The sequence below is a fragment of the Odontesthes bonariensis genome, chromosome 7 (genome assembly GCF_027942865.1).
Source record: "Odontesthes bonariensis isolate fOdoBon6 chromosome 7, fOdoBon6.hap1, whole genome shotgun sequence".
NCBI classification, from domain to species: domain Eukaryota; kingdom Metazoa; phylum Chordata; class Actinopteri; order Atheriniformes; family Atherinopsidae; genus Odontesthes; species Odontesthes bonariensis.
Genome location: NC_134512.1, coordinates 12,173,832 through 12,200,860, shown reverse-complemented (window position 1 = coordinate 12,200,860; position 27,029 = coordinate 12,173,832). Strand labels below are relative to the sequence as shown.

The 27,029-nt window shown below is 40.6% G+C and overlaps 1 protein-coding gene across 1 annotated transcript; it reads right to left on the bottom strand.

Annotated features, from left to right (window-relative positions):
* Positions 1-580: 580 nt before the first annotated feature.
* Positions 581-26,533, bottom strand: LOC142383785 (uncharacterized). Its single transcript, XM_075469511.1, has 14 exons — positions 26,288-26,533; positions 11,845-11,918; positions 11,429-11,514; positions 11,196-11,235; positions 9,842-9,922; positions 9,407-9,514; positions 9,196-9,305; positions 7,521-7,569; positions 5,470-5,590; positions 5,195-5,289; positions 4,935-5,000; positions 4,648-4,747; positions 4,058-4,210; positions 581-2,608 (listed from the first exon to the last, which is right to left on the bottom strand). Exons 2-14 carry the CDS (start codon positions 11,908-11,910, stop codon positions 1,200-1,202), a joined length of 2,484 nt encoding a protein of 827 aa, XP_075325626.1. The 5' UTR covers positions 11,911-11,918; positions 26,288-26,533; the 3' UTR covers positions 581-1,199.
* Positions 26,534-27,029: the final 496 nt, after the last annotated feature.

Genomic DNA, 27,029 nt, shown 5'->3' with positions numbered 1-27,029 from the left:
TACAACTCAAAACAATATAAACATCTTTATAGTAGGTCTTTGTACAGAATATCATGGCTCATCCTCCATTTTAGGAACTTTTTTTTTTTTTTTTTTAAATTGACACCAAACTCGCTGCAATGGCTTTCAGATATGGCAACGAATGACTTCAACTTGGATTTATAGGATTTTCTCCCTTGCCTGTAACGGTTTTGAAGTATGCAATAAAGCATTTGTGCTCTTATGTCCGTCTTCCAATTCGTAGACGAGCATTGTGGTAACATTTAAAGACATAAATTGCTTTCCCAAAAGGATCTCGTCCCTGGAGGTGGGATAAAAGCAAGGCTTTTACATTGTTGATCAGTAACACCTCTAACCAGTAGATGGAGCCACCTCCAAACGTCAATTTCTCCTGTCAAATGGTGTGTGCGAATACAGTAAGTTGCATTAAATCTTACATCATGGTATATTACAGCTGTGAAACCAAGTATCAACCAGACAGATATGACATGAACAGCTTTCTAACAAGACACCCAGAGAGTACCCACTGCTACCTGCCTGGGAATCAACCTGACAAGGCATCATGTGAAAGAGATTTAAATCAATATTTACACCAGTAACTTATTGCACCATTCTTCGCTCCTGTTGGTGGTTACAGCTTTAGGCTTTTGCTTTAGTTCGCATGAGCATAACATGAGTGCATCTTACTTTAGTAGGGTCCTATGTTATCAAGTTGGGACCTAAATGTTCTGCAAAGAAAAAAATGTTATCCTCATTACAGTTTGACGTACTGTGAAGACACGTGAGCCAGCTCATAGTTCAGTGTACATGTATATGCTTTGGCTACAAATGACCTGGGAGCCTCAAAGCCCTGGTTTTAGAGTTGCTACACACAGTTGCACCATAATATGGTTAAGACACTTTCACATGTGCATAGGTGACATGTGCAGCTGGTGTGTGATCACATTGTTTGTGTAGATTTCTCCATACCATCCATCAAACTGAAACCAGGAGAGGTCGGATGAATAAAAGGTGAGATAATACACACGCTTTTTTGTGCAGCCAATAGAATGAAAGAAGTCTGTACATTGATATGGAAAAAGGTCCTTTTCATACAAATAAAAACCATCAACAAACTAAAGGGCTACTGGCCTTTTGCCTTTTAAATGGATTTGAAAACCAATGAAGCAGTAATGGAATTACAAATAGTGAACAACACATCAAAAAGTCACTGATTTGGGCAGCTGCTGTCCAATAGGAGACATCCTACAAAAGTCTGGGCTTGACTGAACCTGGGGCACTCCTACTGGTGGCTGTCCTGGGGACCTGGAGTGACCAGGGGGAGACCCCGTGTACAACAAAGGTGCTGGGAAGGCAGAGCGGTCTCGGGGGCCTCTGGAGAAAGGCTTAGAGTTAATAGGTGAAGTGGCTCTGTGTGTGTCTGAACTGGTGGGAGAAGTACACTGAAATGGAACAAGTTTGTCAGCAAAGCTAGGTGGAGGAGGGGGAATGATGGAATCCTCCACCCAGCTGTCCTCTCCCTCATATTCTGGCTCTTGAGGCAAACTGGGGAGAGCACACATCGCAGGAGGAAGAGGGGAAGGGGAAGGAGAGATGAAGACAGGAGGTGGGGGCAGGGGGTAGAGAGTGGGGTCATAGTCTCTGTCAATAGTATAGGGTGGCTTGCTGTGTAGGCTGAGAATTTCCTCAGGAGTGGAGGCCAGAAGTCTCTCCAAAAAGCGATCGTCATCATCAGCCTCGGAGAGGTTATCGTACTGGGAGGTGTTGGAGGGTCGTCTGTCTCCAGTGGACACGGGGACGTAGAGAGAGACTGGGAACTTCGTTGGTTTTGGAGGAAGTCTGGGAGAGGAAGCTGAAGATGTTGTGAAGGCCTGGTGAGGGGAGGGTTTTGATGGAGTTGTTTTTTTCTGTGCGAGGTCCAGAGCTGTAGGTGGTTTTGGGGATAGCTTCATTTGAGTGACCGATGGCGAGGCTGACCAAGGGGAGGGAGAGCGCCGTGGGGTCGGTGGGCCGGTCCCAACTCCCAGGCTGGGTGAGTCATTGCTCAGAGACCTTTGGTGACTCTGCTCAGAGTAAAAGAAAGGTGGAGGAGGTAGGTCTGGAAGGTCCCTGATTTCTTCCTCAGTCTGTATAGTAAGATCATTCAAAGGAGGGGGCTCATATGGTGGAGGCCATTCCACAGACTCCTCAAGGGCCTCTGGCTCTTTTGTCTGGTTTTCCTGTTTTCTGTCATCTTGACAAACCCCTGAGAGCGTCTCCTTCACACCGCTGATGTCTGCCTCAGCAGATGGTTTGCTTGTTTTTGGAGGTATCGGAGGTGGTCTCCAAGGCCTCAGGGAAGGAGGTGTTCCTTGTGAGTGGATGACAACTGGGTCTGGTGAAGGCAGAAAGGGTGCGTTTGTCCCAGATAAGCCTCTTGATTCCTGGGGTTCGGCATGAGAGGAAGTCTGCTGCCGGGCAATGTCATCTGTTTGCTGGGTCTCTGTGTCGCTCACACTGTTGGCCTGCAGATTTATTTTGACGTCCAGTGGAGAGTTAGGCTGCAATGGCAGTAGGAGAACCGGTCTCTCTTGACCCAGAGGCTTCTTTGGCAGTTCATCTGACTTAGCTGAAGAAGGAAAAAGAAAAATAGGCATATGAGAGACGCAAAAAAGGATAAAACATCATCCCATTTTCATGGACGTCCTACAGATGTGTCAAGAGTCAAGTTTCTATAATATAATCATTTCAAACTAATAATCAGTTTCTATACCACGGACGGAAAAATGACGAATTAAGATGCATACATTTTTTTTAATAAACAGGTTTTTGGACGAACTTTTTAAAGTTATAAACTATTCTTTCAAAAATAGGAGCTCCAGCAAAAAAAAAAAAAAAAGGCACGCCACTTATATCGACTTAATATCAATCCCATCCTTTAAATTAAAACAGCACTTTGGCATTACTGTAGACTAAACCGTCTGTTTGTTACCAAAAGCATTGAGTTGCATGTTTCGCTTAGTTATGTGGTTGACAGTGCGTGACTGCTTCATGTGAGAAGGAGCAGATCTTTGCCTGCTGGTTCCACATTTTATCCTCATCATTAATTCAGAGCCGTCGTGTCACAGGTCTGAACGCTGATTTGCTTGAAAAAAAAAAAAAAAAAAAAAACTAAACGTACAGTTCAGAGGGCCAATCGAGGCGAGAGGAGATGAGGGCCGCGTAGTTATGTGAGACATGAACACATCAGCTCTGTCAGGCCGAAGCTCTTCAAACAACAAAAACAGTCTTAAATTGCTTTTATCCTGTGAAAGTATATTGCCGTCTGTTTGACGTTGCTAAAAAATCTCTTAAACAACCCAGAAAGTTGCCAGAGCAATGTTTTGAAGATGGTTGGAAAAGCTTGTTTTCGCTTAATTAAACTAGTTGTTTAGAGAAAGGTAAACACTGCATTCCAGCACGAGAACCTTATCCAGAATTTGAAAATGGATGCTCTGACATCATTGTTTGTGTCCTTTTTGTGGCATCTCAGTCAGTAGCGCTCGCAACTACTGATGAACTGACGAATTCTGAACTTTACAAGCAAAGTTTAGAAGGGAAATGTCAGGGCATCTGTCCGTGCACTGGATCTTAACAGAAAATGGTTCGTGCAGCAAGACAACACACCTAGTTCAACAAATAGTTCAACCGTAGAAACATTGAAGAAGATTTAAGTTGATGTTTTAGAATGGCCAAAAATAGCCCGTGACTTTAATCTAATAAATAAGCTCTGGAAGGTCCTAGAGCAAGCAGGTCATGTGAGGCCATCCAGCATCATCTCGAACTTGAAGCCGATTTGTTGAATGTATATGACTGATCAACAGTTTTTGGGAAATCACAACAGATAAAGCAAAATAACATGTTTATCACTGATCGGTGTGTCCTAACTGATCATTTTCCTTGGTAACTAAATTCCATTTAAAATTATTTATGTCTAATTTGGTATAATTTAAGGACTTTCTGATATTCATACAGAAATAAGTCTTAAGACTTGAGGTGAAAGAAGCTTTCTGGAGGAAATTAAAGAACGCTGCTTCACCTGGCGGAGGTTGATCCAGCTTTTTACTGCGCAGTTCTGACATCGCAGCTTGCAACTGTTCAATCACCACATCATCAGGGAGGAGGAAAGAAACAGCCAGCTGCTCCTGAAGAAACTCCCTCAGGTCCTCCAACTGAAACTTCTGCAGGCGCTCTGATTACACACACATTACAGACACAAAATTGTGTTAATCTATGAGAAGAAATATCAAGTAGGTTAGTTTTATGCATAGTGAACTTAAAATAGAAGTTACTTTGTTAAAAGAACCAATCCAACACAGGCCTTACTCCAAGAAACCAAGTAAAGAACTGCTCAGTCAACTGCAAGATATCAACCAATATGCTGAGACAATCCTTGTCTATGCATCCAATGAAAAGTCAGCTTTTGATTCTTCTCCTTAGCAACGGACCACTTGTTATGTAAGCCATCCAGTTAGGATGCAACCAACTGTGAGGAAGTGTGCGATGCAATCCACAGTAATACTCACTTGTGTAGCAACAGCAGGCGTGCCTGTATCTGGGCATAAAAGCACCTTGGCTCATTTAGCTTGGCGTGGCATGTAAAGGTAACTTAATGACCCTCATACTCACTTTTGTGTAACTTGAGGGTTGTGTAAGCCATAGCACTTATTATCTTCTCTCCTTCCAACATGTAGATGTCCCATAACCGTAGGGTGAGGGTGAAAGGGGTCTGTTACGTAGGACAGAGCAGACAAGAGTCAGTCTATTCAAAAATAACAGAAGTGCACAGGATGTAGTTGTAGGTTATGCAGGAAAGCTAATGAAAGCACTGAGATGTGCTCATTGAGGGAACCGCATTTTAAAATGGGTGGTCATGCAGTTCACGTTTGAAAAGCTGAAGACATCCAAATACTCACTCTGTCAATGAAGCACTGTAGAAACCATTTGGTGGTGTAAATCCCTGTTGTCATCTGCTCTTTATCCTGCGGGGCAAGAAACAGTGAGAAACCATCTCTATGGGAAAACGCTCCTTACTATTTATTCTCAGTTATGAATCTTTTCAAATGTTTCCAAATCTGGCTCTTGGATGAGCATTGACCTCTTTAACATGTGGTCTTTAGGGACATGAATAAATAACATAAATGACCTGATTAAATCCTAATTAAGTGTAACTCACCAGGTGTATCTTCAGCTTGGGTAGCATTTTAGAGAGGATGAGCTCATGTTGAGCCTGGAAACGCTGCAGCTTGGGAAATCCTGGGATGAAGAACCCTATCATGGGAATGCAAGGAAAAAATAAATAAAAATCTCACCACCATATATGGTGAAACAGTCGGTGGCATTTACAAAAGGATCAATCAAGTCAATACTAGGCCCATATGTTTCAACAGTAAAGGCATTATTCAGCTCTGCTTTTTTTCCTGCACGTCTAGATCTCCTCCTCAATCTCACCGTGCATGGAATGCTTGCTGTTGGTGAGGAGCTGGGATAAAGCCCAGAAGGCATCTTCCTCATTCAGGTACATGAGCAAGATGGCAGCGATCTGACTCATCCCCTGGCAGTAGCTGACCTCCTGAGAAAAACACGGACAAAAAAAAAAAAAACAGCTCAAGTTAAACAGAATGAACAAATAAGAGGAACTATTCATAATTTAGTAGAGTGCGCACACACATGGGCCAAGAGATGAGAGGAGGAGAGCACCTGAATGTCTGATGTGGTCTGAAGGCAGACTGTGGAAGTGTGCGACTACAGCGCACAAAGAGATACAGCAACTGTATTATAAACACTTACACCGAAGAGCGTTCAAATATTTACGGTAGCCTCACATACATTCTCAGTGATGTCATGTCTTTAATTTGATATACCGCCAAGTTGACTACAGAATTATTCATTAACTTAAACAAAACGAGCCCTTGGCAAGCACAGATGCATGGTATTAGTCCATATTAAGGCAGATTTATAGTACAGCTAGAAATGGACACTCAAAAGTATCCTTTCAAGGAAATACAGTTAATATAATTAGGGTTAAAGAGAGGTTAAACTACACATATTTCACATTCTTTTCGACCATCACATATGTGAAAAAGACAAACACCCCCCCTGCTTTCTCTCCCTTCCTCTTTCTCTCTTAGCTCTCCTACTGACCCAATTTCTTATGAGCGCTGTGTGAGAAGAGGGGAAAAAGGAAAAAGAGAACAACACATGCCCGTTTCCTCTGGCTCAAACACCTCTGCCACAGAGGAACTGACTACACAATCCAATCAGAAAAACAGTCACGGGCAATGTTTGTGTGCGGGGTATTATTCTGTTCGAATAGATGGTCTTCAAGTGGGTTATATTACCACCTTTTCCAGCTGGCAGCAGCCTGTGTTAAGATAAGAATTGATACAAATAACTGAATAGGATACAGGCCACATGTGAATTTACTGTATATTTTTGAATGAATTAGAGAGAATTTGTCCAATAGAAGAAAAAAAAACTTGTGGATTATCCGCAGTATGTCTGTACTCAGAAGTCATAACAATTCAACAACATACAACAGCCAGAGTTACATGAACAACTAAATCTTTAAGCCAATTACAAACATTTTTATACGAGATTCCAAAAGTAATCAGATTAAATGTTCATTTGCATCCTTCAAAAGGACTTAGTCAAATTGGATCCTTTTTTTCTCCCCTCAAGCAAAGTCCTTCTGATTGTTTCTTTACTGGAAATGCAACTGAGGCAGAAAAACATATTTTTAATCTATAAAGTACAGATGGAATCAAAAGAAAAAGAAGACAATGATTTACCCACATTGCGCTCTGGAAATAGCATTTGTGTTTTCTGTTCTTTCTCAAGAGAGCATACTTCTGCCATTTTTGAACCAGAAGACTGCATGGGAAATTTGACTTTTTACAAAGATCTGTATGTTTGGTGCCTCTTCCTCCTCCCATGACTTAAAAGGAAGCAAAATTTCCTCATGACACGACAGTCATTCATGAAGTTATGCATATTAATGGAGAAGTATAAGCCCCAAAGGAGGTGAGTGTTGTTTCTGTCCTTCCCGAATACGTGCTTGCTACCTTACTTCACTACTTGAGTACTTCTGATGCACTCAATATTGTCAAAAGGAAATTAGCAAATATATAGTGATCGACATTTTTTGCTTATAAAACTACCTAATTGCTTTCAGCTATAATATTTGTCCCAATTATTTTAAAAAACTAATGTCAAAAAGAGAACTAGAGGAACAATGCAGGCTCACTGGTTACACTGTGATGCTTTAAATTCATGCTTATATATAAAAGATCTCACCCAGGGCTCTAAATGAGAGTGAGAACAGTCTGTAGGGCTCGACCTGTTCCCTGCTGAACAGAAACTAACACAACTGATGGAGTTTTAGCTGTTGCGCCACTGATGCGCTGCAATTTTCTGCTCAGCCAGCGTACACAAAACCTCTCCATATTATGTAACACAGACTTAGGAATGCACACATATTTTACAGAACACAAAACACTTACCGTGTTGTAGACAGAGTACGCCGCGAGTACATGAAACAGTGCCTGCTGCCTGGAGAGGGAACAGAAAAACCACAAACTCAAACAAGGATGTGATTCCCGAGTAAACAACCAAGCAAAAGGTGACACCAAAGAAACCTCAGTTTCAGAGAAGACATCGTGTATTCTGAAAATGATCTGTGACACATCCTCCGTTTTAATGTTATCATGCACTTTACTAATTCTAAGTAAACCAAATGTGTCTGGAGAAATAAACCCCTTGAACTGGTCCATTCAGCTTGTGCTATAATGTGAAGGGTTAACTGACACAAGCCAATATATCATCATATAGGAATATTTCCATCTCTGTGCTACTAAGAAGACAATGGTATGTGTTCAGCTTTGTAACTGGTGCACCCTCTGTACACTAAGGGCAGCTGTATTACCTGGAAGATACATTTGAAATTAAATGATCAATCATGTCATTTCAGACTAAGAGATCAAGAATGTTAAATCTACAAAATGACTGTTTTTCCAGACAAAACATGAAATCATTTAATAACCAATCAAATAACAGTTATCTAACAATTTCATGACTATTTTGTGATCACTGGCAACTGGCCACAGGTGTTTGGCTTGTGTGTGCGCTCCCGTACTGTGGCAAATCATCTGTAACCGAGTTGGGCTTTGTGTGTTTGGCTGTTGTGTTTTGCATCCTGGTCCATTGTCAGGATACACACATGCATAGACAGCAAGCACAAGGCAGCCATTGTGTGTGTTTGAATGCAATTGTGAGTGAAGCGGGAGCGTTAATAAATATAATGTGGATATAGAGAGGATGTCTCCTTGCAGGCCTCCATAGTGAATACATGTCCTAACAGACAGCAGCAGAGACAGGAAAAGAGCTTTAAATAGCTGCCAGTGTCTCAGTGCGAGTGAGACAGCTGTTGACTTGCGGGGAAGGAGTGGGCAGCCAAGCAGGATGGAGTGGTGTTTTGGTCTGTTTGGACTCAGTGGCTTTGAATTGAAGAGGAAGTACGTTACAAAGAGCAAGAAGAGAGCACTCGGCAACACACTTCGAGATAAGCGAAGAGGCTTATGCAACTATTCAGAGCTACTACGCTAAAACAAAAAACTATGTGTGTGATTTGAAGGTCATTGAATGGATCTTTAAATTTCATTAGCATTGTGTGTTTGCCCTGTTGCACTGTTATTTTTTGACATGTGCTCTTGTGTCAGTGCACTTTTCTGTATGAATGCTGTTTCCTGTGGGGCTTTGTGCACTGACAGGAAGGTTAATAAAATGCTGAGAGGAGGAAACCAGCACTTTGGGTTTGTGTAAGTTTGCAGCATTTGTGTGTGCGTCTGCTTCAAGGTTTGGGCCAGAGGTCACACCTTGCAGGAGCCTCAGAGAGGGCAAATATGAACATGGGAGGTGGAGCAGAAAACAAAAACAAGAACATTTGCAGCCACCTTTACACAAAAGACAGAGGTTTAAGACATTTGTCATCAAGCCAAAACTTATCTAACTTGATTAAAGTGAGGGGAGAACTCCTCCAAACCACAGGAACATCAGCAGTGTGAGTGTGTTTAGATAAACTCTTTTTTGGGTGCCAATGACACTTTAAAACAAGCAAATGTTGAAACCAACGCACTGCACCAGCACTAAGTGAGGATAAAACACAAACTAAGAACTCACTTGACTCCAAAGCGGTCCATGAACATGATGTGGTTCCTGAAGGTTCTGTTGACGTCCAAGTCTATCTGCTTGATCTCTGTGGAGAAGTTACGAGCCTGCAGCTTCATTTTCTGGAAAATGGGCAAATAAAATCACGTTTTCAAGCTGGGCAGCTGACAAAATCAAATATCATTATGTTTACAGCGACTGCCTTCGGTTTTAAGAGTCCTACCTCATATTTCCCCATATTATCGAGTTTAACTTTCTCGATGTCCAAAAGTAGGGCCCAAGCCTGGCCTCTCAGCTGAAGAGGAATACCTTTATAAACACGCTTCAACAGCTGAAACACATGTGACAAAGAATATGAAATAAAATCCGATCATGTTTCAAGACAGCCATCACAAAACAGAGGCAGAGGAGTTATGTATAACTGCTGCTATACAGAGTGCCGTTGTGTCAACTCTTGAATGACAAGGACTCATGCGCTTATTTTGAGTGTCTAGACCACAGAGAAGGGGGAGGGATAAAATAATGATTTCTACTTAAAGGGGAATGGAAAACAGATTATAAACAGAAACGGAAATAATACATCACATAGAGTAGTAAAAAGGGAAGCAACGGCTAAATTGAGACGATATGTTTGTGTCTAATGGCAGCCGATGTCTACCTTTTCGCTGTTCCTGTACTTGTCCCATTTCTTCACCATCTTCAGCCATTTCTCCACTCGCTCGATCTCATGTTGCTTTTGCTGCGGAGAACAAAAACAGACCAGCTTGGGGTCAACTGCATACCTGAGAGAGCAGAAATCATACTGAACATACCAGTGTTTCCCACAGATGTGAAGGCAATGTGTGGTGGTGGGCCACGGGGGGGGGGGGGGGGGGGGGGGGGGGTAAAAAATAAAAATTCTTCTAAATAATTCCTTCGTTAATAATTGCTCACACTGAACTTTATTGTATTAACCCATAAGAACCCAGACCCATTTCTACTAAAATGAAAATTAAGGGGGTTATAACACAGACTAAATAGACCACATAGAACCCATTTCAGAATTTTTTTCCAGAATACCACCGCCCCACTGTCAGAGATCTGTAATGTGACATATATGTCACATTGGGAGTTAAGAACCTGGATAATTTCTCCATCAAGGAAAATTATGGGGGACGTAAGGATGTGTGACACCTGTGTCACGGTGGGTGACACAGGTGCGGCTTATCTGCAGATTTTCACATCTTCATTGTAAACAAATTAATAACATAGCTAATTACACTGGTCGGACTGTTCAGCTGTTTCAGACTGTTCAGCTGTTTCAGACTGATACCTCCGGTTCAGGCTGCTCCTCATCCTCAACACGCACGTCTCTCTTTCAATCGCGGAAAATATTTTTCAATACTCATCTGGATTGAAGCAGCAAACATTCAGTGTAAGAGTTTAAAAAAACTACTTTATTTGATTCACAGCTGCTAGTGTTTTGACCTCGACAACCCAACTACATTTTTTATTTATTTATTTTTACGACAAACTTGCGACTAGTTAACTTTGTAAAGAAGGCGTAATCGCTTGTTTGCTATGGGACGGGACGGGACGGGACAACATTGTATTCAAAATATAAAATATTTTTATAGGACTTTTTAATGTGTGATTTTATAAAGGTGCACGTGATACCAACCTTTCGTGAATTTCGCCAGCCGTCTTCTTTCGGTTGAGCCAGAGCTATAGAGCTAATCTAACGCGACGCTGAAGCTAGCAAGCTTCCAGGGAAGCACGGAGGGGAGGGGCTGTGTGTGTGTGTGTGTGAAGGCTATGCGAGAGAGACGCGAGGGACAGAGAGACTGAATGAGAGCAGGGAAAGGAAATGCAGCTTAACGAATACGAGTATTTTTTAAAATGGCGTTAAAAAAAATAATAATAACGAAACGCAATATGTGGCGGCCGGTGTTGAATCTGTGGCGCACCACCACGAATTAGTCTATGTGTGGAAAACACTGCATACTAAAAAAACAAAAAAAAAAACTCCTTACCTTCTCTTCAAGTGCAGTGGGTGTTGGAAGCTCTTCCTCACTGGAGAAGAAATGCATAAATGCACAACATGTAATCATTACACAAACATTTGTTTGACAGCTACATTAAACAATACCATAACGTGAAAAGTGTGAGAGGCAGAAACAGAAACAATCAGATACAAATGTGGATATTATACAAGAATGTCTATCACTTAAAAAAAGAAAACAGCCAGAAGTTGAAATAGACTTACTGCAGGAAGCCGAAGCGGTCAGTGACTTTATAGATGCTGTAGTCAGCATCCTCCCACGTGTCAATGTTGACACCTTCTTGCCTGCCCTGAAACACCAAAATATAGAACAGATTGTAAGTATTTAGATAACAAAAACTCTCAGACATTAGTAGACCTTTTAAATCTTCCATGGTGATGATTTGCAAGGCCTCAACTGCTTGTTGTGTTACTAGTATGTGAGATTAAGATCTGCCTCCACAAATAGCAAAGCAATGCGAGAAAATGTTGACTAAACTCTGCAATTTCGACTAAATGAACCATAACAGTTTGTAGATTGTTAGGGTACAGAACACCAAATGTATCATATGTCCAAAGCATGAACACAAGTCCTTCATTAGGGAGGCCATCATCACAGATGATTGCATTCCTTTGCTTACCTTGTCATATTTAGAGATGATTTCTGCCCGTTCCTCTGCTATCAGTGAATCTAGATCCTTCTTCATGTCAAAATCTAAAAGGAAAAATATAAAAATACTGTCAATAATTTCAACAGTTGTAACAAGTAATGCCAATGTGACCATATTTTACATTTAGAGCAACTGCAACTACAACCTTTCAGTTACAGGGAAGGACATAGCATGTTTATAACATATTCATCTGGAAATAGTTGGAAATTTTCGCTTTGGAATAATCTTTCACTAAAATCTGTGGATTTATCTAACACAAAGACTTGTTTTTACAGATGGTCACATGATATCACGATATAGATAGATTCCGTTTGTTTGGTTCTCATTACATTTATTAATAGGGCAGGAAGCATTTGCAGGCCACTGAATCATTTGAGTTGGTAAAACCACAAACATGACATGGAAAGAAATTACATAAAACATGTTACAGCTTCTTTCCAGAACATCAGCAACAAACTAAGAAAATAGCACTAGAAATATTAAAAGGGATGGACTTTGACATTACTATGTCATTAACTAACTTTTAGGACTGTGCCTGTAATCAAATCTTACTTAAAATTACATTTTGGATTTCAAAACTAGGGAACGGAAATAAAACAAACATTGTGCTGCATTTCGTTTCATGTGGCTCCTATCATTTAGCTTTGTGTAATAAATTTATACCATCTCTTTTCTTCACAGATGTACAACTCCCTTGAAGCCCCAACTTCCTCCACTAGTATGTGGTTAGTTTAGGTCGGCTTGAAAGAAAATGACAAAAGTGTTGCCCTATTATAACTTATCGCACTTACTCTAGCACTAGTTTTGCTCTTAGCTGTTTGGTTTTGGAAGGAAATGCACTTATGATTTCTTGTGACCTGAAGTTCTTTTGCCTACCGATGTTGAACGCACTTATCGTAAGTCGCTTTGGTTAAAAGCGTCTGCAAAATGACCGTAATGTAATGTAATGTAATAACCGTAACTGACCATAACGGAGCTGCCCTACTCACTTATCCATCATAAGACCCCAAAAGAAACAGTCACACATCTAATATGTCATACAAATTTGATACACAACTAATTAAAGACAGGATTATTGACCATAAACTAAACTCTGCTTTTTCTGTTAAAATAAACTCTGCATGCTGAAGACTGTAAGGAGCCAGTGTGTATACGCACAAGCCACAGGGCCATCAGCAACTTCCTGCTACATTAAACTAGCAGTTATTCTCAGCATAAAGTCATGAACTTTGTTTGGTTAGTCTCATGATTCCAGGGCAGTGCCAGGAATCGTAAACGACCCTTTAAAGGGATACCGATGCAGTTTATTGATTCTCTGATTAGCAATTGAGAACAGAAAACCAAAAATCATTTGGACTCACGTTAGACTCGATTCTGCGTTAGATGATGTCAGACCATCATTGACTCTTTGGAGCTTTTCAAAACAGGCCATTTGTTGTTCAGTTTGTTTAAATTTCAGCTTGTGTATCCAAATCATTTGCCTGTCAAGTGCAGCTCAGGTCAGCCTGCAAGTGGATCACAACGGTTTAGACTGAATCTCTAAACCTGTCACTCTACCAAATAATTAGAGCGGTGAAATGTTTCTTCAGCTGTTTTCCCCTTTTTGGGATGCACAAGTCAAGTGGAAAATAATCTTCCTGTGTTTCTCCTGACAGAACTGCATTACATTATTATACTGATCAAGTAGATTCAAGGTGGAACCACAAGAAAGTCTACATGAAAGAGAAGAGAAGAACACTCAACTGATCCATGTCGTTCAAGGCAATTTGATATCTAGGATACATATAAAGTATGAAAGATTGACAGTCATGGAGCTTTGCTGCAGTAGCACGTATCCAGCACATCTGTGTGCACAAACACAAGAAAGCAACTAGCTGGAGGACAAAGACATAACAAGCCAGAGCTTCACGTGGAAGCAAAGTTCAGTGTTTGAGTCTGATTCTGGTTTGAAGTCTTAGTTTTCCATGACCTGAGAGGCTCATACAGCACGGCTCAAAGAGAGAACATACTCTGTGGCAAAACAGCATTTCAGAGTGATGTTTTTTAAGAAAACACACTGGGTAGGATAAAAGAAACAGAACCCCTGAAAGTATCATCCTTTTCATTGCACTGCTGTCTATAAAGGATCACAGTTAAAATCCTTACAGCGACTATCTGCAGTTTATCTTAAGCAAGAATCTCGACAACTAGGCCTTTATGCTGCAAACATTTATGCTGTCCTCGGATGGAGAGAAACAAAGAAAACTGAAGTGAGCTTTTGATGTAAACCGTGCAAAAAATATCATTCTAGATTTCGTCAGTTTTAAGCAGCAACGTTTACCTCACAACAACTCAGTGATTGTCGAAAAGACAACCATTCTTCTGTTTTATTTAGTATTAAGGAAAAACTCTACAAGTGAGCCAAATATTGTTCACTGGGAGGCAGAATAACTGATGCTATACAGCATGAGCAGCCAGCTGAGGCGTCAGGCAGTAAGCATGTCTGCCAGGCCAAGCGGCAACAGATGGGAGAGCACCTGGCACTTCACACAAAGACCCTTTAACTTTTCCCAAAACACCCCAATGCTTTGTGCTGACATATATTTTTTCTGAAGAGTCCTCCAAAATAGAATTAGATCAAAATGCTGAAACAGCAGGCACAATGACACAAGTTAGGGGGATGTCACGTTTTCACTTTCAAAAACAGCTGAGGATCTTCTCTCGACAGGTGATCGCTGAAAGCAGAACACATGTACTCAGCTGTTAAAGGCTTTCCTTTTCACATTTTCCCTTTTCTCGTCCATCTCAGCCCAGCCTCAGGTCAGCCTTTCAAGGCAACTGCCGAGTAAGCCATCTGTGAGGCGATGATGCCATTAACCCAGCTCTAACCTTGCCCATCAAGATTATGAAGATCTTCCTGCCTCATACTTCAGACAACACTTTGAAGACCAGAAGGAAAAGGTGTAAAGAAGAAATGAAGGCTGAGATCAGCAACTCTGTGTGTTGCCCTGCATGTGCCCTCTCTCGGAGGGTCGGTATCTAAAACTGCAGTAAGAGCAACTTTTTTTCTTTTTTTTTAACAACAAAGCTGATGTTAAAATAATGAAACTGCAAAAACATGGGGCTGCAGCGGTTACCGTCGCCTCACAGGAATAAGGTTACTGGTTTGAACCAGCTGGGGCCGTCCTGTGTGGAGTTTTTGTACCTTCTTCTGGTGTTTTGGTTTCTTCCATCACTAAATACATACATGCTAGGTGATTTACAGATTTAGTGATTTCTAAATTGGCCATAAGTGTAAGAGAGCATGGTTTGTCTCTGGCTGTTTTCACACAAGAACAGTAGAGATGCTCAGCAGTATGTGCGGACAGTTTGTTCTGTCATTGCTGTTCACACGTACAGATTTGGAGATTTTTTTAACTGCACGTGCACTCTCACAACTGAAAATGAGATCGATAATGTGTGGGGGAGGGCTTGTTTTAAGTGGGCGAGAGGCAGGACAGGATGGGGAACTTGGTGTTTTATGCATTCAGAATAACTGATGAGGCGATTTGATGTGTTGACATGAATACTACATTTATCTGAATACATCCACAAGAGCTACCGGAACAGGAGGACACGTTGTGTGAACCCAGTAAAGGGATCGTTGAGAAATACTGTACATTCAGCAACACTTAAATACTCAAATATTACACTTGGGTCTCAACAACAGAACAACTAATATAATATTAAGGTTTGAAAAAAAACAAAAAAACATCTGTCCACATGAGAATGCAGAATTTCTGGAACACTCATGCACGGTCAGTGAGTGGTGACAACATCCCCATCCGTCAACGACACATCAAAATGCAAGAGTGGAAGATTCTGAGCATGGCAACCGAGCCAATTCTACTTTGGAACCAAAAAAGCAGTTTACGAAACGCCTAAACGAGAAGTGCGATTCATTTGTGTGAAAAGACGATGAAATCGAGATGTCGTTCAGGCGAAGAAAGCTCAGGAAAACATCAGAAAAAACTGTTATATGTAGGCCGAGATACCCAAAACATCAGTTTGTTGTGTACACACAGATACACTGGGAACACAGTTTTTAGAAATCCTCACTTTGCTGACTAATGACAGCATTTGAATGTGGATGAGAAGTGCAAACATAGATGCTTTGCAAAATACCCATTGTGATGTGGACAGGAACTTAACTGTTTTCCCACTGATCACTGACATTAAACAGCTCCTTGTTTTCTTGTCCTAACTACAGTTTTCATGTCACAGATCATTTTGCCAAGTCACAGCATAACCACAAATGACTACATTTATTCACTGGGAATTGTGAGCTACTTAAAATAATTGTCTATAAGGTATATTTTGATATAAAAGGTCTGTTATGCATTATCCTTTGATACCAGATGCTTACTTCCTGTGTTGAGTCTTCAGAATGCTGATACTATTGTATTGGGGCCAGGAAGAAAAGGAAACCAGCGCATGCCACTCCTTCAACAACAGGTTTAGTAAGAAGTACAAACTGGGTCTGCCTCCAACCAAGGAAACTTTTTTATTTAACTGACAGGGCCTGAAATCCTCCAGACTTGGCATTCAAAGATGTAAAACCCCAAGGTGGTCAGGTCACATGAATTCCACCAGGTTGTTTTTTTTTGCTTTTTGCTTGTGATTCATAACCAAAAATGCCGGCATAAAAAAAAGCTAAAACTGTGACCAATGGATTGCTTTCATGGTTGATTCAGTGGAATGAACGTTGAACAGGATATGATGACTACATTGGTGGCTAGTTATTGAGCGAATAAAGGTGCCAAACAGATGGAAGGAGGCAAGTGGGCATAAGTGAGAAAGCACCCACAAAGGTCACACATGGGAGAGGGTTCACACACACACACACAAAAAGACACACTAACTCTTCTAAAAAGCTAAATAGTGATAAACTTGTTGCTGACAGGAGAGAAGACTTTGAGCCCGAGTTTTGGGTGACATCACTTCCTGTTATGACATAGCGCTCTAAATTGAGCTTGTGTATATGATCTCTCAGTGCACTGTAACCACAAACAGCTTGCAAAGCATTCTGAATCACATTCAGCTAATTACAAGGTTTTCAGAAGAGATGCAGCAGTCAAAACTTCCTTTACTGATTTATGACCAAAATTTCCTATCTCTACATGTTTTGCACACTGGGTGCAGTGATCAGCCTGGGCATGACACACATCCTCTCAGATATCCTGGATAAAGCAAGGTTTACTGAGACTAGGGTTGCCAACTCCCTGAAAAATAAATAAGGGACACCTCATTAGAAGGGCCGGCCGACCCGATTGCCTTCCCCCTTCCTGGCCTGGTGAATTTTTTAGCCCCCCTTTTTTGTGAGAGAAAAAAAAGGTAGATTTTTTAACTATTTAACTCAAATTAGATGCATATTTTTTGAGTGACACGAACACATGGAAAACAAATTATTTTTCAGGAATAAAATAAGTATCTTTCTTAAAGGAGAAGTTCTTTTTTTTTTTTTTTTTTTTTTTTTTTAAACCTGGACCTTATTTCTGGCATAAAATACGTTCATCTACTCACCGATAACAGTTTGGTGAAAGTTGGCGTCCTTCGGAAGATATTTAGATCACTGGAGATCAGCGTATATCCATATAACAGGAGAGAACAGGGCATAGACAATACAGCCACTAAATAAGACATTATCTGTCTTTATTTCACCGATACTTTAAGACCAATGAATGAATGAACGCGTACTGTTGCACTGTTAGCTCAGAGCTGCCGTGTTGTTGTTATTTTGTAGCAGAGTGGTCATAAAACATCAAATTCATAAAACAATACAGCAATGTACTGATATTAGAAAACGTACTTTGTACTTTTGAATTCTTAAGTATTTTTAAAAGTAAGTTCTTCAGTATTTTAACTGGAGTAAAATTTTGAACTTGTAGTTGAGTAAGATTTGACCATGAGTATCAATACTTTAACTCAAGTACTGGAGTTGAGTACTTTGTCCACCACTGCTTAAAGCAGTGTCTGCTTACTGTCACCGATGCGTGCTGCCTTGTTGTCTTCCACTATCTTCTCCGCGAGCAACAGTACCTCCTCGACCAATGAGCTGACAGCGTATTCTCGGGTGTGAATATGCTTTCAGCTCATTGGTCACAGAGCAGGACAGGGCTTGGGAACAAGTTTACCGTACATTTTCATATAAAGCCCCGTTATTCATTTCCATTGGCATGATACTGACTATTTTTAGACTGTCACAGTAATACGGGACAAAGTGCGTCCCTTTTCAGCTCAATACGGGACAGGTGCTGTTGTTTCTAAATACGGGACGATTCCGTTTTTCAAGGGACGGTTGGCAACCCTAACTGAGACTCAAAAGGCAAAATGATAAGGACAAGCAACATAATTACAGAAACATCAGCAGAGTAAATACACAGAATTAGTACAGCTTCAATCTGGTCTCAGCATAAACACCCAAAGAGTCCTTTTTTTGAGCTTGAAAACAAATTTGGTCAACCAAGCAGAGGCAAATCGAACACATAAATTAGTTTTTACAGGTGTCCTTACAAATAGAATCCCTCGCTTTCTATCATATTTCTATTTGTCCTTGTCCGTGATCAACTGCCTTTTGCTTTACAATCAATCTTAATCTGAGTGGCATCCGATTTAAGGCTGAGGATTATACAAGAAGAGAGGAAGAATGAAAGCCCGGGATTAGAAGGAATCTGGCAATAGTCATCAAAATGTGAGTCTGCAGAAACTCTGAATACATGCACTGGACAGTTGAAAGCATACTGTGAGGTGTGTCTATTTAATTAGGCGTAATAGTGCTCTTACAGCTTGAGCTGAAACCTTGAAATAAACTACAGGCTGTGGTTTACAAACACAATTTTACATACAGCGCAAAATTGTTGTAGCGAAATCCCAAAGGACAGGCTTATGAATTACAGAGTTCCAATCAAATTTTCAATTTAAGCACTATAATGCAACTGGCACCTAAAACGCTAAACCCTGTCGCCTCTTAGTTTGGATGAGGCTGCAGATGCCAGATGTTACGCTCTTCTTACCACTGAATGATTAGTCAATAGTGCATGGTCAGCCAAAGGACACTGACTCAGATTGAACAAGCTTTGGCTATGAACTCAATCAACCTGGTTAGCAGCACAGAGCTCAATACCACGTGCCTCTCTTATCATCCAAACTCTACTTTCAGAATAAACCAACATGTACCCTACAAAGGCCAAAGGGGGAGATCTTTCCAAGCACCAAGCACCGAAGAGTTGTACAAAAGAGATTATCTCCAGAACTGCTCCTTTTGCATTTCAAGATTTCTCATTATTAAAGAAATAACAACTAAGGCCACATCATGGGATTTATACCAGAAAACCTTTCATTTGCAGGATTAGGTCACGTGCTTTCTGTCGCAAGCATCTATAAATCCCATGACACCCATATTTCTGAATGCAGATGCACAGAAATTCTTAAGGCATCAATAAACAAATTAACTGTACAGCTTTTCTGTAACTATGGTTACCATTATAGGAACTACTCTGCTCAGTGAAACAGCCATCCACCACAGTTAAATTTAAAGAATGTCCTGCAATGAAGCGTGTAGCATTATCCCTGTCATTACATTAGCTTAATGCTATAGATTCATGGTGGTTGTGGGGAACAAACATATCATTTCAGTTGAGAAAAAAGGAGGCTAACGAGCAACCACATGGCTTCAATTTCCACATGAAGAGGTCTGAAGCCCCGGATGACTTCAGAACTCTGGTTCTGTAATGGGAGTCGGACGCATAGTTTGTGCATTTAACTGTGCCTGTGTTCAGAGCATGCAGAGGATAAAAAGCAAAGAAAGCAGCTAGAGAGAGATGTGATGATTAAAAAGAGGTAATCTTGCTATTTTCAGCAGCATGTAAAGAAAGGTAAGTAATGATACAGTAGCTCCTGCTCAAGGTTTAAATATTCCAGCCACAGACTTACAATCAAGGCCACCCTCGACTGACTTTTTTGGTTTTTCCCTTTTTGTCAAACTTCATCTCAACAAATAAATGTTCTGATTGTTTAAAATGGCATGTAATTAGAAGGGAGTCCCCAAGAGACCAATAATCAGTAATTCACTTCACAGGAAGTCTAAAGAGCCTCTAAAAAATGCCCAACAGCTGTCCCTTTCTTTAAATGAAGGTTTGCACCAAAGATGGAACTTCTGATACAGTATTTCCCCCACAGCCGTACAGGCCCTTACAATCACCACACACACTAGAAGCCTGAATACGGAAAATAAAAATAAAGGTGCACTTCTTAAATATCCAAAAGGACACATCATTTGCTTTCGGGAGAGTCTGTCCTGCTCTATTGCAAAACGTGAGCCTGGAAAACTCCACGCAAGTACCACAGCCATCAACAATTTCTTTTAATTACTGTGAAGCTGGAACATGATCACAGGTTAGTTAACAGCTAGTACCATAGCAGCTAGAAAATTATTTAACTGAATGCTTCTTTTACTAAACTTGGAAGCCAAGCAAAAGTACAGATAAGAAAGAAGTAAGAGGGAGATAAATGAGAAACAGGTAAGAAATAAGAAGGAGGAGCTTACGTGATGTTAACTGAAATATGTTTGACACCAATCCAGTTTAAATATTTAAGGCTATCATCAAAAATCAAAGCCAGATGAATATAAAAAAAAAAAAAAATCCAATTATTTTTTTTTTTTTTTTTAAAGTAGGGATGCAATTAAAAACAAATCTCATAAACTAATACTTTATCCACAACAGAACATAGAAAACATATCAAATGTTAAAAGAGACACATTTTGCTATTTCATTCACTCCTCCTGATTTTGATGGCGGATGTATATCATAAAGATGATCCGTGACAAGCTCCAACTTATTGATCACTTTGTATCACGTTATCATGCCGTCCCATACACTTCAACCTTTTAGATTCATTTCAATGCATACCATCAGGTTTGAAACTAATTCTCAGGGAAACACTAAACAGAAACGCTGATCAAACTTGAAAACTGTCCATTCAAGTTTCTAGTTTAAGAGAAGGAATATGGAATAAGTGCTTCATAGGTAGCATAAAAATGTGTCGTATGAGCCAATTTCTTTAGGCCTTAAAACATAAACAGGGAAAGGCTCAGTCAGGATTACTTCCACAAACATTTCGATTAAAATGTGCTCCCCCAAACAGCTCAGAATCACATTAAAGGGTTAAAGATACTGCACTTGGTGTCCGATCATTAAATACATATTGTGTATACATTTAGTACGGATGCTACAATACAACCGGCACCCCCCAGACATAACAAAGCCGCGTGCAACCACACATGTTTTGCAGGTGTGATGGTGGGTGGACAATGGTCAATTGTTTACCTTCACCCGGTGTTCTTCTCAGGACTTTCTTATTGTGGCTATTGACAAACAGCATGGCAGAACAGACTGTTTATGAATTTCTCATCTTCCCCGCGAGTTCACGCAAACACTGTTTGGACCATATGAAACAGAAAACCAATGTAAAAATTGGGAAAAGATGGAAGAATAATAACATCTTGGGCTAGTGGGAAAAAATCTGACTCTTGGGAAGCTTTGATGGCAAACCACAGTATCCTTAACAGGAGGTTCGCTGTCTTTCCGTTTATTTTGTGTCTGTATTGTTTATGCATAGAAAATAGCAGCAACACATGGACCTCGTGGACCAGGGGCAAAATGCAGCGACTGGAGAACAGCACACGGCTCAGAATAGCTGTTGTCCCCAAGGAGCTTTTCTGTTCTGTCTGCCTCTGTATTATCAGTGTCCCTTTGCCCCCTTATATTTTTCCATAGCTTAGCACAAAGATTCCCCAGCAACACTCACCATCCCAATCTACCAAATCCTATCCCCATCTTGATGAAAGGAATAACAAGGTTGGGACTGAAGAAGATTGTGTTTGTCCCAACATGAAAAAAGTCTTTAGTCGTTGCTGCTGCCCAGGACGGGAATACAACGTTTAAGATGCTTGTGTACAGTAGGCCCATCAGAGGCCTTTCTCCTGAGAATGAAAGGACTTTTGGGAGTGGTGTGAGGAGGACAGGAATGTCAAGGGAACAGTATTCATAAACACAAAACCACAGGACCCTGCTGAGAAAGCCACATTCTCATAAATGGATCCTCTCCCTGGCAAAGATGCAGTTATATTAGAAGCTGTGAGGCTAGAAGAAAGCTCTCATTCTGCGTTTAAATAACTACTGTTAACACATGAGAAAAATGTTGTGGTCATGTTTGAGTAGGAAGTTGAACAATGAATAATACACAGTTAAAAGATACTCAAAGGAACTACGCCATGCTTAAGGAACCTGCAACATCATGCTGTCGTGTTACCTTTTAATTCTCATCTTTCATAGATTTACAAAGATGTCCATCCAAACTGTTTTCTGTATATCAAACCTTCTCCATTGTTTATGTCCTCTGTAAGTTTACAACATAACAGCAGATAAAGTTCCTGTTCTTTGTACACCACAACAATGGGCTCACCACAGCACAGATTGAATAATTTAAAAAAAAAGGTGAGCATCAGGATTGGCTGTTATCCAATGAGGTGAGCCCAAACAAACCAGTCCCAAGGCAGAAGCAGCAATTACGTTACATTCACTGACACACACTCTTCAGCTGATTTGGTTATCACGCTTCTGGTGTACAAATTACATGTTTACAAGGAGGTTTACAGAGGATTATAGTGCATGGAAACTGCAGGGAAAGTGTAACTTCATGCTTCAACTACGGAGGGAGGCTAAAAGTCAAAGTGCCATCTATAAAAGACACAAATCGACAAGACACAATCATGGAGGGGAAATTCCAAGATAGCCAAATTTAGCCTTTATACAAATGCCAAAGAACACACACAATTCCACTATTATCCCATGGAGCCATCAGTTACGTCCTCGCGGTGGAGCAGTTTTCACACTGAGTGACAATTCACAATCCCAGTAGCAGTGTGACGTCAACTTCACTAATGATAGAGAGCAGGAAAGAGATTTGGGTAATGGAAGGACAAAGCAGCTCATGCCAGCCACTTTGGGAAGGCAGAGTTTCACTCTCCGGCATAAATGTGATGAACTAATGCAAAAAATGGTAAAGCAGTTGTTTCACATCCTGTGATTAAAAGAATAATAAGTAAAAAAAAAAAACGCAACTACCAATTATTCAATCATTATCAGTTTGTTGGTCATTTACCCCATTTTATGAGGAACAAAAGTTCAAACGTGTGCTTTGGCCCCTACAGCTGTTGCCGACGGTTGCTTAATTTTGTGTTGATTGACTATATTAGTTGAAAAATCTATAAATGTCACAGACGAAACACTTAAACTGGCTATAAATATATACTATATCATACCGTGTCATGAGAGTATATTATATATGGTCTTGAATTTCATGAGTTTGCATACTAACAACTTAAGGTGATTTTTTTTTTTTTTTCCTCAAAGAAGGCATGATGTAATTTCTTGGCTTGTAAAAACAAATTTAGGCATGTACTTTTTCTCAGGTTAAATATTTGTGAACATGGTTTTCACACATGCAGATTGAGAGGATGGAAAACAGCACGTAGGTGTGAATGTGACAGAGGATGAGCTCACAGAGACAGAAGACCTGACCCTACCTGCACCCAAAGTGCAAAGACAAGCTCCAGAACCTTTCTGAGAGATCTGAAAAGACAACTCGGAAACTTTTTTTGAGTCTCAAAGCAGGGATGAAGCCTTTCTAGGGGGTTTCTTTTGGTTGTTTTTCTCTTTTCGGTTGGCGAAAGACTTCACTAGCCTATTTGGTGGATTTTGTGACACTGGTACATCTGTAGGCCTTTGACGTCCATCATAAAGCCGCCATTCAGGCAGACAAAAAGGCTATTGTTGCCTCTCTGGTGAATTAATATTATCACAACAGAATACAAAGAATGCTTCTGACTGAAGACTTACAAGAGAAACCATGGATGGACATGAAATGAAATGTGGTCTCAGGGTAAAACAAAGATTCTACAGACTGACCTTTTCTCAGTTGTGCTACCCAAACATATTATTATAATGCTGCTACTGCAAGGCTGGGACACGGGGAAATAATTCCACAAAAAAAACGCCTTTTAATACCTTAAAGTCAGCTAAACGTGTGGATTCACAGAACAAATACCAAGACTTAATCAAAAAAGTTTACAAAGGGGCCAAATTGTGCCTGAACCCTAGCTGTAAACAGGCTCCAAGAGGGGGTTTACAGCAAAGATTTAACTGCGTCAGATGACATTTTCAACCGTCAGAGGACAAATAACTCAGTGGGACAAGAGACATATTTCTCTTTTCGACAAAACTTATAAATTAAGAGTAAAAATACCACTGAACAGACAGTGGGTCACCATTAAAGAGACCAAAATGATGAGGTGAGGTGCAAAAACACACAACATCAGTGTTTTCAGCAGAGATGTTGAGGGGAAAAAAAAAAAAGATTCACATCTAATATTTATTTTTAACATCAGTTCACACATTCTTAGTATCTTTTATCTATTTGGCAAACTTGACTCGACTTCTCCTCTCTTTGGGCTTCAGTACTTATAGATGTTGAGGAAGCACCACGATCCGAGTTATCGTTGCTAAAGTTAGCTTTCAGAGTCAGACGCTTATCTACACACTTAAACACACTTAAATACCACAGTGCCAAACTCCCAGTTATTTCTGAACTGGTAAAGGAAACAACGTTCATCCATTTTTCATCTCAAAAGACCTACAATCAATTAACGAAGACTTGTGTGACCACACAACATAGTGTTTGCAAAAGAGGAAAAGATGGGCATGTATAGTAAACTCACTGCCTACGCTGCAGCACTTAAGGTAACTTGTCTCACAACAATTTACAGAAGTACGTGTGCACGCTTAACTTACAATTCAGATACCTTAGAAACTATCATTTTAGAAAATATCCCATCATAGCTGTGCGTGTGTTTACCACATTACAAACCTGGGAATCTCCTTTAGGAGCAATTACGAGTGTTAACTTTAGAGAAAGAAGAAAATGGTGGCACTCGTATTGAAACAGATGCATTTCTCATTTCATTTCTTTGTGGACATGCGTCGTTATGGATGATCCTCAATAAAGGGCAACTACAAAGACTACAAATCTCCTTTCTCTGGTAGTATTTACCTTGTGATCAGTTACAACAAATATTTGCTCTTGAAAACACGAGAAAAGTTGGATACACTTAAATGTGCTTCATAGCTTGCATCTGTTTTATTTTGCTCCCCAGTGATCTTCAACTGGTTTCTGAAAGTAGCACTCTCTTGTACTGAATCAAATAGTTTCGAGCGAAAGGAGTCGCAATATGAGCAGCCACCCTGGGGGTTCCTTGTAAAACTCCAAACACAACATCATATAATGGGACACACAGACAAAAAAATGTTCATATGGACTATTATATTCGGTGGTTGATTCAAGGTTGATCATTAGTGTCCGTAGGAACGCACACACCAATATAGGAAAGTGGTGGAGGTAATGTGCACTTGACATTAGCAACATGCACATTTGTTGCATCACACTGACAACAAGAACATCATGAAGAGGGCAGTGAGTGAGAGTGAAAGGCTCCCAGACATCTGACAGAGGAGGACAGCATCCTGCTGGAGATCCTTCACTCAGACTGTCTGCAACCTCCCCCACTCCACATATGAATCACACCCAGTTAACCTTCCGGGGGGGGGGGGGGGGGGGGGGAACCAGCATGGCATGACATGACATGACATGACATGAAACACACACACACACACACCAGTGACTGGCCTACTTATGTAAAGTGGAGTATCCCTGGTCGGTGCAGAGGGCTGTGTTATCCTGCTGTCCCCAGTGACAGGAACCATGTTTGCCTTTGGTATCAAATCCATACGAACATATCTCGATCACAGTTATGGTTCCTGATTTTGACAGTTGACTCTTACCACCAATGTGTTCAAATGCGGAACCTAAACTCGTCAAGGCTGGAACAGATTTAGAACTGGCCTCATGCGAGGACTTCCTGAGAAAAAACTCCGTTTGAGTAGATAAGATAAATGAGTAGAGAGAGCGGTGTGCATTACAAACACATTTATCGTCAAAGTGGACATGTCATTTCAATGCTGAGAAGCTCTCATTCCCTGTCCTTATCCTACAGGGTTTGTTGTTTAAGTACACTGCATTTGTTCCCAGAATAAGAACCAAAATAACCTTTTATTTAAATCAATTAAGTATACTTGGAGAATATATCACGTTTTCCTGAGCCGACACGTGCGAGTAATCGTTGGAGTTAAGTCCAAATTTCTGTCTTTACTGGTTTGGTAAGAATTATGCATATTATCAATTATGCATTTTTTTTTTTTAATAGCCACCCAAATAGCGTTTTCAGTACTAATTACTGAAAACACCACAATGCTAACAGCAACCCGTCGGTCCTGCTTACCTTTCGGAGTGACTTCTCTTCTGCTTGGCTGTACCTACGAGTAGAAACTAAGCCCACTATTCTCATTCTCTCCCTCGCTGTCAAACAAATGTTGTCGCTGTGATGGACGCTCGTCCCCGGCTGCCGACTAGTTTCGCTTAAATCGATGCTGGTCAAACGGACTTGCACCCCCAGCACGGTTCCACATGCCGCGACGCGCGAGCTGGATGCAGCTGTCTGGCAGGAGGCTAAACCAGTGACAGCATGACGCACGCGCTCGAGCAAACACGAGAGGCGTGCCCCAGTGAACCAAAAGTTTGAGTGTGGGTTTCGGGTTTGCCTCGCAGAAACTGGCCTAAAAGACAGCAGTATGTCCACCATGAAGTGTATACCGGAAAAAATAAGGTTCTTTTTTTAATACCCATTTTATCCTGGTTTGGTTGTTGAAGGCAGTTATCTTTCCAAACAACGTGATGCTACATTTGAATTAATATTAAACTGGGGTCATTGTAACATTTTGATGTTACTTTATAAGGTTACTGTGTTTTTTGTATTTTCTTACTAAGAGAAAATTTCATGAAAACGTATCGGTTGCTCTCCCCCAGCAAGGAGGTATGTGTCTCCCTCTGTTGGACAAACATGACACTTGCAGGTAATACCGGGTTGTCTATGTGTATGACGTCGTAATTATTATGATAATTTTAGTTTTGAGAATGCTCTTCTGCCCCTCTTCATATCCTTTTCTTACCCTCATCCAATTTCC

Bases quoted from the DNA above. Each gene is read 5' to 3' on its own strand.
- LOC142383785 (XM_075469511.1), bottom strand. From the start codon at position 11,910: ATGAAGAAGGATCTAGATTCACTGATAGCAGAGGAACGGGCAGAAATC. The intron at 11,236-11,428 runs GTAAGTCTATTT...TTTCTTCTCCAG, and splicing joins GACCGCTTCGGCTTCCTGCA to TGAGGAAGAGCTTCCAACAC. The intron at 5,591-7,520 runs GTAAGTGTTTTG...TGTTTTTCTCAG, and splicing joins CGTACTCTGTCTACAACACG to GAGGTCAGCTACTGCCAGGG.